This window comes from Anastrepha ludens, chromosome 2, assembly GCF_028408465.1.
Source record: "Anastrepha ludens isolate Willacy chromosome 2, idAnaLude1.1, whole genome shotgun sequence".
Classification (NCBI taxonomy): Eukaryota; Metazoa; Arthropoda; class Insecta; order Diptera; family Tephritidae; genus Anastrepha; species Anastrepha ludens.
The window spans coordinates 45552887-45569725 of NC_071498.1; the positions used below are offsets into that span (position 1 = coordinate 45552887).

General features: G+C 36.1%; 3 protein-coding genes across 6 annotated transcripts; 1 reads left to right on the plus strand and 2 right to left on the minus strand.

Moving 5' to 3' along the window:
- Nucleotides 1-50: 50 nt before the first annotated feature.
- Nucleotides 51-7917, minus strand: LOC128870222 (zinc finger protein 423). Of its 3 annotated transcripts, none has more exons than XM_054112832.1 (4): nucleotides 7606-7917; nucleotides 6747-7522; nucleotides 6364-6605; nucleotides 51-5211 (listed from the first exon to the last, which is right to left on the minus strand). In XM_054112832.1, exons 2-4 carry the CDS (start codon nucleotides 7480-7482, stop codon nucleotides 1720-1722), a joined length of 4470 nt encoding a protein of 1489 aa, XP_053968807.1. In that variant the 5' UTR covers nucleotides 7483-7522; nucleotides 7606-7917; the 3' UTR covers nucleotides 51-1719. The 3 variants fall into 3 exon arrangements, with proteins under 3 accessions (XP_053968807.1, XP_053968804.1, XP_053968797.1); XM_054112829.1 differs by having other exon boundaries at nucleotides 6364-7522; nucleotides 7606-7727; nucleotides 7845-7905; XM_054112822.1 differs by having other exon boundaries at nucleotides 6364-7522.
- Nucleotides 7918-9658: 1741 nt separating this feature from the next.
- On the plus strand, nucleotides 9659-11340 carry LOC128870242 (thiamin pyrophosphokinase 1). Of its 2 annotated transcripts, XR_008455368.1 has the most exons (4): nucleotides 9659-10136; nucleotides 10198-10701; nucleotides 10762-11014; nucleotides 11081-11340. XR_008455368.1 is itself a non-coding variant. In XM_054112843.1 (3 exons), exons 1-3 carry the CDS (start codon nucleotides 9803-9805, stop codon nucleotides 10884-10886), a joined length of 963 nt encoding a protein of 320 aa, XP_053968818.1. In that variant the 5' UTR covers nucleotides 9659-9802; the 3' UTR covers nucleotides 10887-11340. The 2 variants fall into 2 exon arrangements, 1 of the variants encoding a protein (XP_053968818.1); XM_054112843.1 differs by having other exon boundaries at nucleotides 10762-11340.
- Nucleotides 11341-11667: 327 nt separating this feature from the next.
- On the minus strand, nucleotides 11668-14075 carry LOC128870236 (zinc finger protein 808). Its single transcript, XM_054112838.1, has one exon. It carries the CDS (start codon nucleotides 13887-13889, stop codon nucleotides 11796-11798), a length of 2094 nt encoding a protein of 697 aa, XP_053968813.1. The 5' UTR covers nucleotides 13890-14075; the 3' UTR covers nucleotides 11668-11795.
- Nucleotides 14076-16839: the final 2764 nt, after the last annotated feature.

A 16839-nucleotide genomic window follows, 5' to 3' on the forward strand; every position in this document is an offset into this window, starting at 1 on the left:
GTTGCTTAAGTATAAAAAAAAGCATACAAGTAACCAATCGTCCGAGTGCATCCAGTTACGTAATATATTTATTTTATTGATTTCTGTTACATATTATTAGCCTAAGGGCCATATGTAGGTATTCGTATTAGAGATACTTATAGACAACACAAATTGTGGCTTAAGACAGAAAATTTGTTCTTGTTGCCACGCATTCTAGTGCTTCACGTAACACTTCTCGAGATTTAATAATATTTATATTTATGTAGTAAATGTGAGTTTTTTATCTTAATTAGTTTAAAATACGTTTATGATCCTTATGTATCTTTTAGCTACATTATTAATGCGCTATCCCAACAAGGTAATTGAATATATGGAAAATAAATGTTAGATGAGAATTATTTAAGAAATTTACTTAAAGCTAAGTATTATAATTACAATAATAATATGCGGGCGTATTTAAAACCAAATATTATCTGCACTGTAGCCTTTTGGGATTTGATACTTTGGAAACTGTTTATTCGATTCGATTAATTAGTTCCCAGTAGAGCATTAAAATTATCAAAAAAGAAAATTAATTTTGAATTAGGGGGAAGAACATTTAATTCGTTATGAGTGCTAGCATTTCTTTATTATTAGTTACTGTGGTTGATAAATTTAACCATTTTTTGTTGCTAAAAATTCAATAAATGTATACTATAGTATAATATCAATTAAGAAAATATGCCAAGTGTTAAAAATAATAGAAATAGTAGTGGAAAATAATAGATATTAGTCCCTAAAATAAAAATAAGTGGCGCATATTGCATACTATCAAGTTATTTTAGAGCGCCGACCTTGATAAAAGTCTTTTCTTTTCTCAAACATATAAAAGAGTATATATCAAGCCTGCCAATGGTTTTTTTGACAATTTTAAATATGCGTATGCGAAAATATATGCTATTTTTTGATATTTGCGCACTTTTGGTAGAACTTCTTATTTGACTTTAACAGGTTTTTATTTTAGATGAGATGAATCCTGATCTATATTACGATGGATGCCAAACCTACAGTTATAAAAACATACACATCATTGCACATTTGACATAACAATTTAGGCCGACTTAGCCCATTCTTTTTGTTAAGCACTGAATTGCCGGTTTTTAATGGATTATTTAAACTGCTAATTATTGGCCCTAAGCTCCAACCGGAGTTAAAGGATATTATTAATATATACAATCGTTCAAGCTTTAGCTGAAGAAAACATCTTATAAAATTTATTCGAACTGAAAGCAAAACCTATTCAAGTCAAATAAGTTATTTTCTCAAAAGGGCACTAGGTATATTCATTATGAGTTACTTGGACTATGAGCTAAATCGAAAATTATAGCTTTTATTATATAGTTACTTAAAAATCAAAACAAAAAAAAGTCTGAAACATATACGCGCCTGTATTACTCGTATGTATATTGAATTTTTTTTACGAAATATCAAAATTTCTCATTTAACACAATTTATTTTAAGCTATCTTTTGAATACTCATAATAAGACATTAAATCCCCGTAACTCGTTTTACACCATGTTTGCACTTCCTGTTAAGAGGTATGCTTTTAATCATTTAAAATTTTTAACCAATTAAAATAAATTATAGAATGTGTTGACATCACATAGTGTTTTTTTTTTTTCATAAAAACCAATTTGCGTAAATACGAATGGCTTACAGTAAATATTTATGTATATTATTTTAATGACAAAAAAATCTTAACCTAAAACGAATTGTTCATCTGGTTCATCCACTTCTTCGATATCCTCAACAGCACCTCGTGGCACTTCTATATTTGTATTCTCACCACTGTCGATAGCTGGGCCTTCTTCTACATCATTCACATTAGCATAATTTTCAATCTCATCATCATCATCCTCATCGTCGTCATCATTGTCGTCATTTTCATCATCATCCTCCTCACCTTCTTCGAAATCATCTTCACTTTTATCGTCAACATCCATACGCTCCACAAAGTCCTCACCGCCATTGTTCACATCATTTGCATCATCATCCTCCTCATCATCATCATCATCGTCATCATCATCATCATCATCTTCTTCTTCGTCGTCATCACCCTCAGCATCGACGTCAATCTCCACATTACCAAACTCCTTCGTTTTACCTACAGCATTCGTCTCCTCCTCCTCCTCCTCCTCCTCCTTCTCTTCATTTATCTCATTTTCATTATCTGGCAAAACATCCGCTAACCCGCTGGGTTGATCCAGTTGCTGCAGTGCATGCTCTGGATGTTTCGACTTCAAGTGTCTAACAATGTTTATCATGTAGTTAAATTTGGCTTCACAGTAGCGACACTGCAGATACATGCCATATGGCAAATGCTTAAATTTGTGAGTTTGCAAATAAACGAGAGATGTGGCATTTACACGTTCTTTACATTCGTTACACTCCTCCAACCAATCGAATATTTTGGTGAAATTGAGCTCATCATGTTTATGCAACGAATGTGCACTGGCGATGTGATCCTGCCACAAGTGCCAATTATCATATTTTATACCACATTGCGGACATTGTATAATGTATGAGCATATCGACGATTCGCAACCGAAACCATATTCCACATCCTTTGTCGCAACAGTTTTATTTTCATGTTGATCATCATCTATAATCACTGCATTGTCTTCATCCTCTTGATTATCATCATTGGCAGCGTTGTCAGTATCCTTCTTCTCTTTTTCTTCGCACTCCTTATCCACCTCCATACTGACTGTGGCCGGTGAGGGATCAGCCACTTCGTCGCCTCTGCTCTCCACTTGTAGTTCGAGTTGTTCCATTCCATGATTTGGGTGTTTTTGCTTCATGTGCTTAATAATGTTAATCATATAGTAATACCTCACATCACAGTATCGGCAATGGAGATAGGTGCCATAAGGCAAGTGCTTAAACCGGTGTGTTTGCAGATTGATGAAATTTGCGCCTGTAACACGCTCCTTGCATTGAATGCAAATGTGCAAATGATCGTTGATCTTTTTGAATTTGAGTGATGCCATGCTATGCAAAGCATGCACTTTTTCAATGTGCTCGCGCCATGGATGCCATTTTTCGAATTTGATGCCACATTGCGGGCATTGTATAATGTACGGACATTTTTCTTTAGATGTTATCGAAAAGTTCAGGTGTTTTGTAGGACCGGAATTTCCACTGTTGCCTGGCAAGGGACGCGCTAAACTCATGGGTGAGCCCTTTGCTTTGGTGTTGTAGTTGGGTACGCGCTCATTTCCTAACAACGGGCACCTATTGGTTGTACGATTTAGATGCTTAAAAAACATTTGTTTACGTACAAATAGTCCATAGCATTTGGTGCAACAAAAAGATTTGTATGGCAAATGACGGAATTTGTGGGACTGCAGTTGCCCAATCGCACCCTTCGTATGTGTTACTGTGACGCGTTTATAACACTCCAAACAAATGTAGTGGTGCGCGTCTAATTGACGGAAATTCAATCCTTGCCGACTGTTAAGGTCATGTGCCGTGACAATATGCTGACGCCATAGAGCGTGTGTATCAAATGCTTCATTGCATTGCGGGCATCGGTAGGTTATCGATTCGTGATCTACGGCATTGTGGTTAGAAATTACATCCTCAGTCGTCAAAGGTTTGAACACGTTAAATGCTTGCGTGGACGATGGAATGTCATATGAGCTACTTGTATTAAAGCGCATTTGAGGCGACGGTGACATCGATGGGCTGGAATTGCGTGATTCACGTGGATCTACCAAATTGTGACGTATACGTAGATGCGTGATCATATTAGGTTTGTGATTGTAACATGTGCTACAGAGGCGACATTTTATATACAGCTTATACGGCAAGTGACGGAATTTGTGGTCTTGTAGACCTTTCAATTTAGCACTATTTACAATTTCCTTACATTCCACACACTGGAAATGAAATTTATCTATTTGGCTAAAGTTTAATTCGTAACGTCGATCGAAGTAGTGAATATCGTTGATGTGACGACGCCACTCATATTGTGATTTAAATTCTTCACCGCATGCGGGACATAGATAGCAAAAATATTGCTCAATGCTTGGTGCGCCAGCACCTGAATTGGAGTTGGTCTTTACGTCTTCATTTCCAGTAGGTATCAAAAGCAAATCGTCATCGTCATTGTTTTCGCTTTCAATTGTAGACGTCGAATTTTTCATATGATGCTTCAGTTTATGGTCTTGTAATGCGCCTCCAGACTCAAATGTACAATAACATAAAGAGCAGACATGAGCTTGTGAGGGCTTCTTGAAGTCATGTTGTTCTCGAGTATGCTTTTGCAGTGCTTGTGCCGTACTGAAGGTAGAGTAACAATCAGGGCATACATGTCGTTTTGTGGGCATAGCAAAACTGTCATCATTTCTGCCTTCACCGAACAACGGTGATGAATCATTCAACGGGAATACTTCATCATTATTGCCTTCATCCAAAAATTGTATCTCATATATTACACCGTTATGACTAACAATTTCCTTAACTGGTGCCGTACGCGGTGCTCTCACCTGCGATGGAGTTTGTGGTTGTTGGAATGATGATTGTGGTCGTATGTTCTTGCTAGCTGCTGCAGCAATCGCTGCTGCTGCTGCGGTTTTGGGATTAATATGATGAACTTTGCGCAAATGCTTAACTAGACCCTTGCGATCCGTATATGATTTGGTACATATACGACATCTTATGTATGCTTTGTGAGGTAAATGTGTGAAATAATGTTGTTGCGCATTTTGCACGCCGTAGGCATTCGTAATTATTTTGCCGCACAGTCGACATTGCAGTTGATGCTCATTCAAAACTACAAAACATAGTGTCTTTAAATCGGTATAGTGGTGTGCTTTGACAATGTGCTTGCGCCACATTTTCCTTTCGAAAAACTCTTTGCCACACTTTGGACATAAGTAATCTATTTGCGTCTCATAAATATCACGAACATCGCTCTTTCCTTGCTCGTCAGCTAGTGCTTGATCGTCGTCATTGTCATTTAATGGTGCCGAATATGGATCTAACGAGCCACCGTCTTGGCTCTCATCGGCGGCCACATCGCCATACTCATCATTATCAAGACGATGTTGAGTAAGTAAATGCTTTACAATATCTTTGTGGCTATTGAATGTGCGGAAACAAAGCTTACAGCGCACCCATGCTTTACATGGGAGGTGAGAGAATTTGTGTAACTGCAGTTGTTCTATTGATTTATCAGACATAACCTTAAAGTATGAGATAAACAAAAAAGTATAGATTGAATTAAAACTTAGTGCGGAAATCAATTAATATTTTAAATTATTTTATTCCAAATATTTTAACCTTTTACCATGGAAATATACAATATATCGTCCCCTTAGTATAACAATAGCCTATGTGCTCATAGGCTATTATGTTTTTATTGAAGTTTTGGATTCTCCATCGTCGATTTTATATGTGGTCAAAATTTTGTCAAATTCTAGTTCCACAAAGTGGGTCAAAACGTCAGTCAAAAAATAATAAATATTTACAGACATAACGAGATTTGAGTGAGAGCTACTTTCGACAAAAAGTTTGAAATTCATTTTCTCAAAACATCAAAAAATTTATAGGCTATTTTAATACTAAGGGGACGATATATAACTGGCGCTTACACCCTTTTTGAGTGTTTGGTCAAGCTTCTACTCCTATTTGTGGCGAGCGACTTGACGATGGCCCACAAATGGAGGGTCCTACAGTTTCAAGCCGACTCCGAGCGGGAGATATTTTTTATGAGGGCTTCTTTCATGGCAAAAACACAATCGCAGGTTTGCCATTGCCTGCCGAAGGGCGACCGCTATTAGAAAAAACTTTTTCTTTACTTTGATGTTTCACAGAGATTCGAACCTACGTTCTATCCGCATTTGGAATAGTAATCACGCACCAACCCATTCGGCTACGGCGGCCGCCTTTAAAACATAATGGAACGTCTAAAAAAAAGAGTCATCGAAATAGTTTTTTCGTAATTTTTTAGTAGGAGTATTTTCATGTAGTTCGTTTCAGTCGGGGCCGCATGACATTTCATTAAATAACGGTAATTCACTATGTGCAACTGATACTGCTTAATTCCTAATGAACAACAATTAAATATAAGAGGCATTTTTATAAAGTCCTGATCCTGCGTACTTTGACATTCGTTTGTTTTTGTCTTTGCTACTACTATTTCTTATGCAAGAGTTTAATCAAGTAGAGGCTTGGGGAAATACGTTCCACAAATTCAGTTCATGCAAATGAAGTAATGGCTCAACAAAAATAATATATTTCAAAATAGGACTTGTTTGGTTAAATAGAATTCACTCACCAAAAAATGATTTGATTTTACTTAAAATTTGCTTTTCTCGAGACACTTAAGTACTTACCTTTTTACATTCCAAACACTCTACAGTGGAATGAATACGCTGTCGAAACCCAAGTCCGGTTATGGTACAAAAATTGTGCATTTCTTGTACGTGTGAGAGCCAATCATTCTTTATCGTAAACTCCGTGCTACAAACCGGGCAAATATATTGTATGTGCTTTTCACATTTTCTCTCATTAATATTGGCATTTTCACTTTGACGTTGATCGGAGACTTGTGAAGAACTTCGACTAAGAGCATCTTCTAAAATTGAGGTGGTAGGAAACTTAGATTTAATTGTGGTTTGTTCAAGCAAATTTTCCCCGTCTTGTTCATCAGGATCAAATGGTTCATTTTTCACCTCAACACTGTCGTTTGTGTTTTCAAATATGTCCACTGCATTACCTTTAATATCCCTGATCTCTAATCGTCCCTTTGTCAACGCGGGTGTAGTTGCCCGACTATTGTTATGGCTGCTACTGTTAGAGTTATTTTTTGCATTTCCCATCATTGATAATACTTCTTCGCGATGACACAATCGCAAGTGCACAATCAAGTCCTGTCTATATTTATATAAACGATGACAGAGTTTACATTTTGTACAGCGATGGGGTAAATGTGTAAATTTATGCTTTAGCAAATTCTCCATAGCATGCATGGCAATAGGCTTGCTACATTCTAGACATTTGTGATATAATTTGTCAATTGGTATGAAATTCAAGCCGCGTCGTGTATTGTATTGGTGAACTCCATTTATATGTCCCTTCCAAGCGCTTTGCGAATCAAACTCTGAACCGCAAGCTGGACAAATGTACATTATTGCTATATCATAATTAACAAACGCATCTTGAGGATTCTTTGAGTTATATGGTTTCGATAAACTCGACGACTGACGTTTATCCGCAGTTGGTTCTATTCCAAAATTAAAAATTGTATTATCATCTTCACCTTCTGCATCTGGTGTAGATGTCATTTGTTGTAAAAGAGATTCAGGCATGATATAGCTATCATCGTGTCCACCATCATCTGCTACTTCTTCAGGCTCGTTTTTAATTTTTGTTTCTTTTTTGCTACTGCCATTCGCAGCATCCTCGGCATCATCCGTAGTATACTCGTTTGAGAACATAAAAAGCTGGTCCATTTTGTTTTTTGGATATTTTTCATCAACTTATATATTTTTCCTAAATATGTGTTTAAATTAAAACCAATATCACCGATTAAAAAACAGTCGTTTTGGATTTTTCATGGCTTTGAGTTTACTCACTTTTGTGTCTTTTATATTTTAAGCTAATTCCCTTCCTTTTTTTCGTCTCCGCCTTTAAAGAGAACCAGCACCCTCCTTCTTTATTTTTGCAATTTCTCTATTTAACATACATTTACCAAACACTAAAATCCAAAAATGCATTTAGATTTACCATTATTAATAGCCTTTTAATCTCATGGAGAATTTTACAAACATTTAGAGAACGTCAAGCAAACAAATTTGCGAAACTTTGCTCAAACCTGACAAAAATTGAAAGAAATTTCCACCATTTTTCGCTTGGCGGTGTACTGGGGTCGTTTAATCAAAGGCGACGCTAAATTGATTCGGCTGTGAGCTAGTTCAATGCCTACATGTAAAACATTAATAGTGTGGTTACACTTGACTTTTATGTACGTAGCTTAACAAAATTTAGAGAAATCTGTCATATGGGAGACATGTATAAATTATTACTAAAGTCTTATAACAGGTTAACATATAACTAGACTATCTACTTTTTCGTGCTTAACTCCCAATCCGTAATTAAAAAGCGAGATTGTGTGTCCAAAATTTCTCTCCTGAAATCTGAGATTATAAAATAATCCTATATTATTACCATACTTTTTTCTATACAACCCTGTGTTTTCTGTGTTATAGATAATTAATTTTACGAATATAAAGAGAATCGTTAAAGTAAAAACTAAATAGAATGGATGCCGGCAAAGAAAACAGGTTTGTAGACATAATTAAAATAAAATGTTTGTTAGGTATTATTAATTATACATTCATATAACAGAAAAAAGCGTGTGTTATATATATATAATTGGCGCGTACACCCTTTTTGGGTGTTTGGCCGAGCTCCTCCTCCTATTTGTGGTGTGCGTCTTGATGTTGTTCCACAAATGGAGAGACCTATAGTTTCAAGCCGATACAAAACGGCAGATAATTTTATGAGAAGCTTTTGCACGGCAGAAATACACTCGGAGTTTTTGTTCTAAAGAGTGAAGTGAAATGAAATGCTTTGTACCAAATTGTACAGGATAAATTAAGAAATAATTTAATAATAGTTTAAATATATTCTTATTTATAGAAAAATCTTCAGCTCCCGAATTTGAGAATTCATTGAATTCTGTCAAAGCTTTAATAATTGTGGCACAAAATGCAGAACGGGTTTTCACGCACTTTACAAAGAAAGTCCCATTATTTTGAAAATATGTATGGGAAGTAAGGAAGGAACCCCGTTACAACAGAGCAGGAGAGTATGCCACACCACACATTATATGGAACATAAAGCGGAGTGAAAGTATAAACCCTTGAGATCTTTAATTTATAGATTTGAAAATTAGATTTAAAAAAGGATATTTAAAAATATTGATTAATAATAAGTTGTAGTTAATTTTTCTTACACTAATCATTAACATTATTAAGATCTTCTCCGAGACAAAGGGCATCGGAAGGACATGAGATGAGAGTGCAGATATTCAAATCAACGGTACAATGAAGATATTTAAAAGATACGAAGCAGAAGATTTACTGGTGACGATAAAAATAAGATTCAAATATGACTAGATTACCTACTTACTTTTCCCAGCTTAGTTAAATCAAACACACTTAAATATTCCAGCAAATAAATTTCTGTGAAAAAAAAACCTTTTGTTAATTTTACAGCTGATCTGCCATATGTGAACGGGTAGATTAATTTTGTAGATTTATTGCTAATTACTGCATATGTGAACGTACTTTTAGGCACTAAAATTTAGACGAACTGGACTTATGGTGAACAATAGCGATCAGTATTAGAAACGAATGTTTGCGGATTACTCAATCTCATCCATTAAATTTTGAGCTTCCCATAGTTGAAACCGACAAACCATTGCGGTAATCGGACACAAAAATCCAATGTAATTCCGTTCCATTTCATATCAAACAATCCAAATACGTATGAAACTATTTCTGCTACTATATTTCTATGTTAACAATCATCTCTTTTGGATGCTGTGCATGCAACTCTGATGTTTGTTTATCTTATTTCTTGCTATTCCATTCTCTTTCATAAATTACATTACCGTATTTGGACATAATTAACTGTTATATCTGTTTACATACAAATAAAGCAACTTATATATTTACTTATTCCATATAGAAGAATTCCATACACATCATTTGGAGTAATGGAGCAAATAGCATACATAAAATTAAAAAGCATCATAAATTAAACACGATGGTCAAATTATGGGCAACCCTGCTTATGTTACATTTAAAACAAACCAACAACTCGACTGCATTCGTTAGCACATTTCTGGCAAAATTTTTCAACTTTGTGACCTTCTCCAAAAGTGTGCTACAACGCCAACTTCTTTTTGTCTGCCCAATGTATTTAAATGGAGAGAAAACCAAACCTACCAACGATAGTTGCAACACCAAACAAATTAGTCTTTGGATTCCTAGTGAATTAGTTGGTGGCTGTCACACAGTTGGGAGCGGTTACGCTTGCATCGTTTTGAACCGCACACTGCAAGCGCCACCACAAACAATAAAACAAGTATGGCAAAATGGTAAATATTATGCAATTAAAAATAATTATTTTTGTTAATATGCACAAATATATTTTCACAGCACAAATTCGTTGCTTAATAGACGGCGGTGCCAACCATTGGCGCGAATTTCTACAAAAGCATTGTGCCCTCGAAAAATTAAAAGACCCCGAATACATAACAGGTGATTTCGACTCAATAACAGAGGAAACTCGTAAATATTTCAGTGCACCTAACACTAAATATCAACACACACCTGACCAGAATGAAACTGATTTTACAAAAGCTCTTCGGTTTTTACAACCGCTTATGAAAGCACAGAATCTTCACGAAGTTATTGCATTGCAAGAGAATACGGGCCGTCTCGATCAAATCATGGCAAATATAAATACATTATTCAAATTACAAAGCGATACTCTAAATGTATATCTCCTGAGTAGTGCTTGTTTGAGTTGGCTACTTCTGCCTGGAAAGCATACAATTGTAGTACCGAAAGAACTAGTAGCCTGCCATCGTTGGTGCGCTTTGATGCCGATTGGAAGTAGGGCCAATATGGTTACTACTAGAGGATTAAAGTGGAATTTATGTATGTCTACTTTAATTATTTAAAATGTATATACGATTTATTTGTATTATCATTTAACAGCACAATCCCCGCTGGAGTTTGGTTATATGGTTAGCACATCGAATACTTATGAAGCAGAAGAGGTCTATGTAGAAACAGATAGCAGTTTAGTGTGGTCCATGGGATTATGGACACAAAAAGATTAACAAGAAGTGTAATTACAAATGAGGAACTGTACAAAATGTTTACTTAATATGCAAATTATTATAATTATCTATATATTGACGGTGATTCTGGTATTCGTTCCATCTCATTTTCTGGCGAATTTGATCAAGTGCGTACAAATTCATGCGTCCGAACAATTCTCCATAGTTTTCTTATTCGAAATTTTTCATTGTAGGTATACCAGTAAATATTAGTCAAAGGGAAATAGGATGAAGTCGCAAACTTGTCAACGGTCGCGAACTTGTCAACGCAAAATTTGTGTTCCTCATAGGTCTCCTGCGGACCTATTGCTATGTAAATGCATGCTTTAATGGCTTTATTCTTATATATATATATACATACTTAAATATTTTACTTAAATACAATGTGATTCCTTGGTACCATATTTATATCTGACCAAGAATTCTCATTCCATCAGTGTTCCCAAATATGTATGTTTGTTTATGTTGTTATAAAAACAACAACGACTAATAACTGTCAATGCAGAATCATTACTCAAACATAAATGGGTGTTTTCCACTATTCTAATAACACCCAGATGGAAACTTTTCTGTGGGCGGAGCGATCTTTGGAACAATTATTAATTCTGCTGTCATCCTTTTTAAAGTAATTTTAATTGTTCTCAATGGAGTAATTTACTGGTTGTTACAGCATAAACATTTCCCATACATATACGCGGAATGCTGCTAAAGTGGCAGTCCTTGGCGGGATATAAATCGGGGTCCTTTTATCCACTCAAACAATTAAGAAAAATCTGAAGAATCTGTTTTATTAAGAAAAAAGTAATTTATTTGAGAATTCTTAATTTTCAAAATACATATGTACATGCTAAATTCTTAAGCAAAGTATCTACATAAATATATATGCCTGGGCTATTCGACTTTCAAAACTTAAAATGTTTCGCACTTTATCATACGTTTCATTCGTGCGTGAGCCTGCTTCAAATGTACCAGCAATTTCATATTATTTGCGATGGTAGCATTCGTGTTATTACTGGCATTGTTATTGCTAATATTGTTATATGTGCCCCCACTTCGTAGCCCATTCGGACGCACGCTACACGCCTGCGCACGATGTAAACGCAATTTTTCTTTTGTCGTGAAATACTTTCTGCAATCTTCGCACGCATAGAGCTCTGCCGTGAACTCGGTATTATCGAAAGTACTGTGTTTGCTAGGCATATTATCTTTATAATCATGACATTCTTGTAGATGATGCATCATTTTCGGTTTACTGGATTTTGTTTTCGAGCAAAGTTTGCATTTTAAATAAGCTTGGAATGGCATATGCATGAAGCGATGACGCTGGAGTTCGGCGTACTTGGAGGTGTGCTGCACATCCATGCAGTCGAGACAAAGATAGGACTGTTGATTTTCTAGCAATTGAAAATTCGTTTGAATTGCATTTTCAATGTTGTGCTCGTTGAAAACATGCGTGCGCCAACTAGATTGCTCATTGAATTCACAGCCACATTCAGGACAGAGATAGCGAATGTACGCTTCCAGTAGTGCTTTCTTGCTGGATTTATCGATTACAGGGAGCTTGGACATTTTGTCCTCCATGTTGGCTGTGGGAGGTAATTTTGTAAGCTTTGACGATGTTTCCGACTCGCTTAATTTTAAACGTTTTCGTGGCGGCGTTCTAACAAAGTTGTGCTGCGCTAATGTTTCATTATTCTCGTCCACTGTATTTATTTCAATGCATATTACTTGCTCTTCGTCAACTGTATTTTCTTGTTTCAAATTTTCACCTTTAACTTTAGATCTGCTATCGATGTTTAGTTTAGAAGGGTATGGTTGTGATTCCTCTTCAATTGACTCGAATACGTCAGCGCATAATTCTTCAAAGTCGTCTTCTGTGGCTGACTCAGTGGGAGTAGCAACATATTTTTTATCTATCATATTGTAGTCTTTAATGATCCGGACATTACTTCGTCGGTTTACAGTAGTGGGCAATCCACTACTTCTCTGCTCTTGTTGCTTAGCAGCGAGTCGAGCCTTTTCACTGGCATATGTTTGCTTCTTCAGTGGTCTCCCGCGCTTATTGTCGTTGGTTGCATCCATCTCCTCGCTGCTATCCGTTACTCTATACCGTCTCAATATTGCATCCAGCTCAGTGTTCAGACGATCATTTATCTTTGCTCCCCACTCTATAGGTTTCCTTACAAATGGCTTGGCTTCGTTGAAATGTCGCGGATGTGCATAAATGAAATGTCGAAATATTTCCGATTTGAAAGACTTCTTTACCATACAGAAGGCGCATTTAAAGTATAAACGGAAGGGCAGATGTGTGAAGCGATGTCGCTGCAATTTTGGATGTTCATTGGTATACAAAAGTTTGCGGCATTGCAAACAGTAATGGTTGCGGGAACCCGAGATGCGATGCATTCGCAAATCATTAGAAGTGGACTGATGCGAGTTCAAATGCTTGAGCCACTGTTCGAACCTCTCCACAGTCTTCCCGCATTGCGGGCAAATAAAACGTAAGTAAAATTCAGGATTTAGACGTGGATCGCGAAGTAGTTTCTGTTCCGCCGTTGGGATTGCATTGGTGGTGGTCTCACTTTCGACTTGTCGCATTTTTTCTGCCATAATAATTTGCCGGCTGTGGAATCGATAGAGGTGTTCGCAGAGTGCACGTTTCCGAGTAAATCCGCCTTTGCAGTGGCGACAACGATAGGTTCGGTTAAATGGCAAGTGTAAAAAACGATGATATTGGAGTAGTGCAATGGCCTGATTGGCATTAGCCACCCATTTATGACATACTTGACATTCATGGAAGCTCTCACTGATCTCTTTAAAGTCAAAATCTGCTGGCGTTTTATGTATGTAGTCATGTTCCTCATTTAAATGGCGACGCCAATCCTGTTGCGATTCGAATTCAACTCCACATTCAGGGCACACAAAGGTCATGTGCGACTCCAATCGAGGATTAGCGAAATCGTTGTGCCCACTGTTACCACTACTAGCATATGGACTCGACATTGTAAGGCATCTGAGGTTGACGTAAACGTTATGAAATTCTTAATTGGAAATTTATTCACGACAATTAAGAGATGCACATAATCTAAATTCTCCGATTGGCATATTTTCTACACATTCTTGTATTTTACCAAGAGTTTTCCGAGTTTACGCGGACACAGGAGACAAAGTTGCCAACTTTGTGAATTAGGCAGTAGATTTAGTGCTTTTGGAAAATTAAATCGCCCAAAAGTTTTTTTTCTGAACTCAAATGCAATCTACATGCATTTCTCATAAATAGTTCAACATATGAAATGATTTGAAATATTTATTCATTACATGATATTATTTATATATATTTAGCACTGAGGGATTAAAAATTGCAATGCACTAAAATGAGTTCAACTTAAGACATTTGAAAATGTGAACAGTTTTTCGATTTGGCTGTTGTTATTGTCATACATAAATGCCGAAATGAGAATTTTCAGTGCAATGAATACTGTTGAAAGCAAAATCCTTAAACGTTTGCCAATATATTTCCACGTTTGGAAATATATTGCTCCGCATCAAAAACTAGAAAATCGTGGTTGTGTCAATTTTAATATGTCAGATGATGTGAATTATCAATTTCATGGCCCAAGTTGAAAATTATGAGGAAAAAAATTTGTGATATAACTTGTACATTTCTTTTACAGAATAAAGTATTTTCTGATTTAAAGAAATTGTGTGCCTTTAATATGATAGCGATTTTTTTTTCAAGTTTTGGTGCTTTTTAAAATGTAAAAGTTGGCAGCCCTAACAGGACAACCGAAGGTTGCGTTGCCACGTTTTTTTTTAATTTACTTTCGTAAACAAGGACGGAACATTCCAAGGCAAATTATTCTATTATCCTTGAGGTCATTCACAATGTATGTTACACTGCATATACAGGAGGCAATTTTAAGGCGTGTTTGCCTACCATGAAATTCTTCTGATTTCTCTTCAACAAGTATCTTATCCGCTCTCTGACGGGGCTTTTGAGTCTTTAATGTCTGAACAAATATGTACAATTAAGTTTGTTCTTGACGGCATTAGGATATCTTTTGACAAAAATCAACTACCATTGCCATGCTTTAAGCTACTATAGTTTTTTTTTTATTATTAACGATTCTTATTCTGCTACCGTTATATGTATTTAAATTTAAATAAATGTATTTGTAAACATTTGCATTTTGTTGTAAAAATACCGATAATTTTCCACAAAGTCAATAAATTTTCCTTCGCTCATTTCTAATATTAAAATTTTTAGCTCAAATTTCAAAACAAATGTAAAGTGCAGCTGCTTACGGTTATGGGAGAAATCCAAAATTCAATAAACATATACGGCTGCCGTTATGGTCATTGCGTTATAGTGCGATACCTACAGAGTGATGCCCAAATGTTTGAGCAGAGCAGCTGATTGCTATGATTACGGTTATGGCTAAGGTACGGCACCACTAATTGCAGCTTAAGCTGGATGTTGCATCGTTGACATGATTTTTTAGGCGCCGTTTGTGAGCTATGGAAAATTGTTTCGTTATTTCAGTCACAGTTGGTATGTCAAGCTCATGATGAAGGTCGCTATACCTTATATAGTCCAAAAGCCCAAACCGATCTTAGTACATTTTAGTAAATAAGTAATTTGTTGCGGATTGATAAGCTTGAGTCAAGATATAATATAGCTTGATCTTGATCAATGATATAATATAGCTTATTTTATTTCCTTGTCATTCCCTCCTTGTTTTTTTCTTTATATGATCTTTTCAGCGCAGTTTGGCATCAAGTGTTATGCCCGGATATTTAGCCTCGTCGACACCGGCCTACTATGCTATAAATTAAAGAACTGCTTTTGGTTTGATGAATTCGCAGTGAATGTAATGAGAAGCTATTTACGACTGCTATTTAGCTTATTAAATAATGACATTTTAGTGCTTTTGAACATGTAAAAATGCATGCTTATGCAGATGACATGCAAGCTTCATTAATCAGAAACTCTTACCCAAATAAGTGACTTGTCCTTTAGTTTCAACAACGGTTTATCACACATATATCACCCCTTGGGTTTTGAAAAACGTTTTATACCGTAATAGGGACAAGACTTATTCGTTACCTGTAACGGTCGCCGTAGCCGAATAGGTTAGTGCGTGATTATTTTTCCGAAGTGTACAGGTTGGAAGCTCCGTGCATGTAACACCAAATGATAGAACAAGTTTTTTCCGTTCGGAATAGGCTTAAAGTTGGAGTTCCCTGTATTTGCGAAACAACATCACAAGGCGCACGCCACAAATAGGAGGAGGAGCTTGGCCAAACACCCAAAAAAGGTGCAAGCGTCAATTATATATTTATATATATACATATATATATATATATTTGTAAAAGACATATTTATTAGTTTCACTTCCATTCCAGTGCCTCGTGTTGGTGATAAGCCCCTTAAATTTGTTTCACAAAAGTAACGAATCTTGAAATATCTGCATTGCTTACACTAAATGGCATGAGACAAAATTTTATCATTCAGTCTATATTGCTGCCGTCTACCGCCGATTGGATTCTGAATCTGCTAACGAAATGTATGTGTTTAACCATGTTATTCCATATGTACTAAATATCTCCAGCTAGAGATCGTGGTTACTGGGATGTGAAATATGTGAATGCATTTAAGCAAGTGACTGTATTTTTCTATTCCGACTTATGGTGCATAAGACGCCTAGCTTTATTGCCCCAAAAGCAGCAACTTAAATACAACCAACTTCAAAAATGTTTTGCATGCATACATACTAGGGAGTAAAGAGGGTGGTGAGACAGATGCATATAAACGCCCTAAATTTTCTTTAAACGCAAATTTTCTGTCCCTTTCTACAATTTTCAGAATCGAATTGAGTGAGTGCCTCAATAAAAGTGGGTATCTGAGCAGTGTAGGAAGTTTACCTTTTGCCCTTGAATATTTAATTCCTTT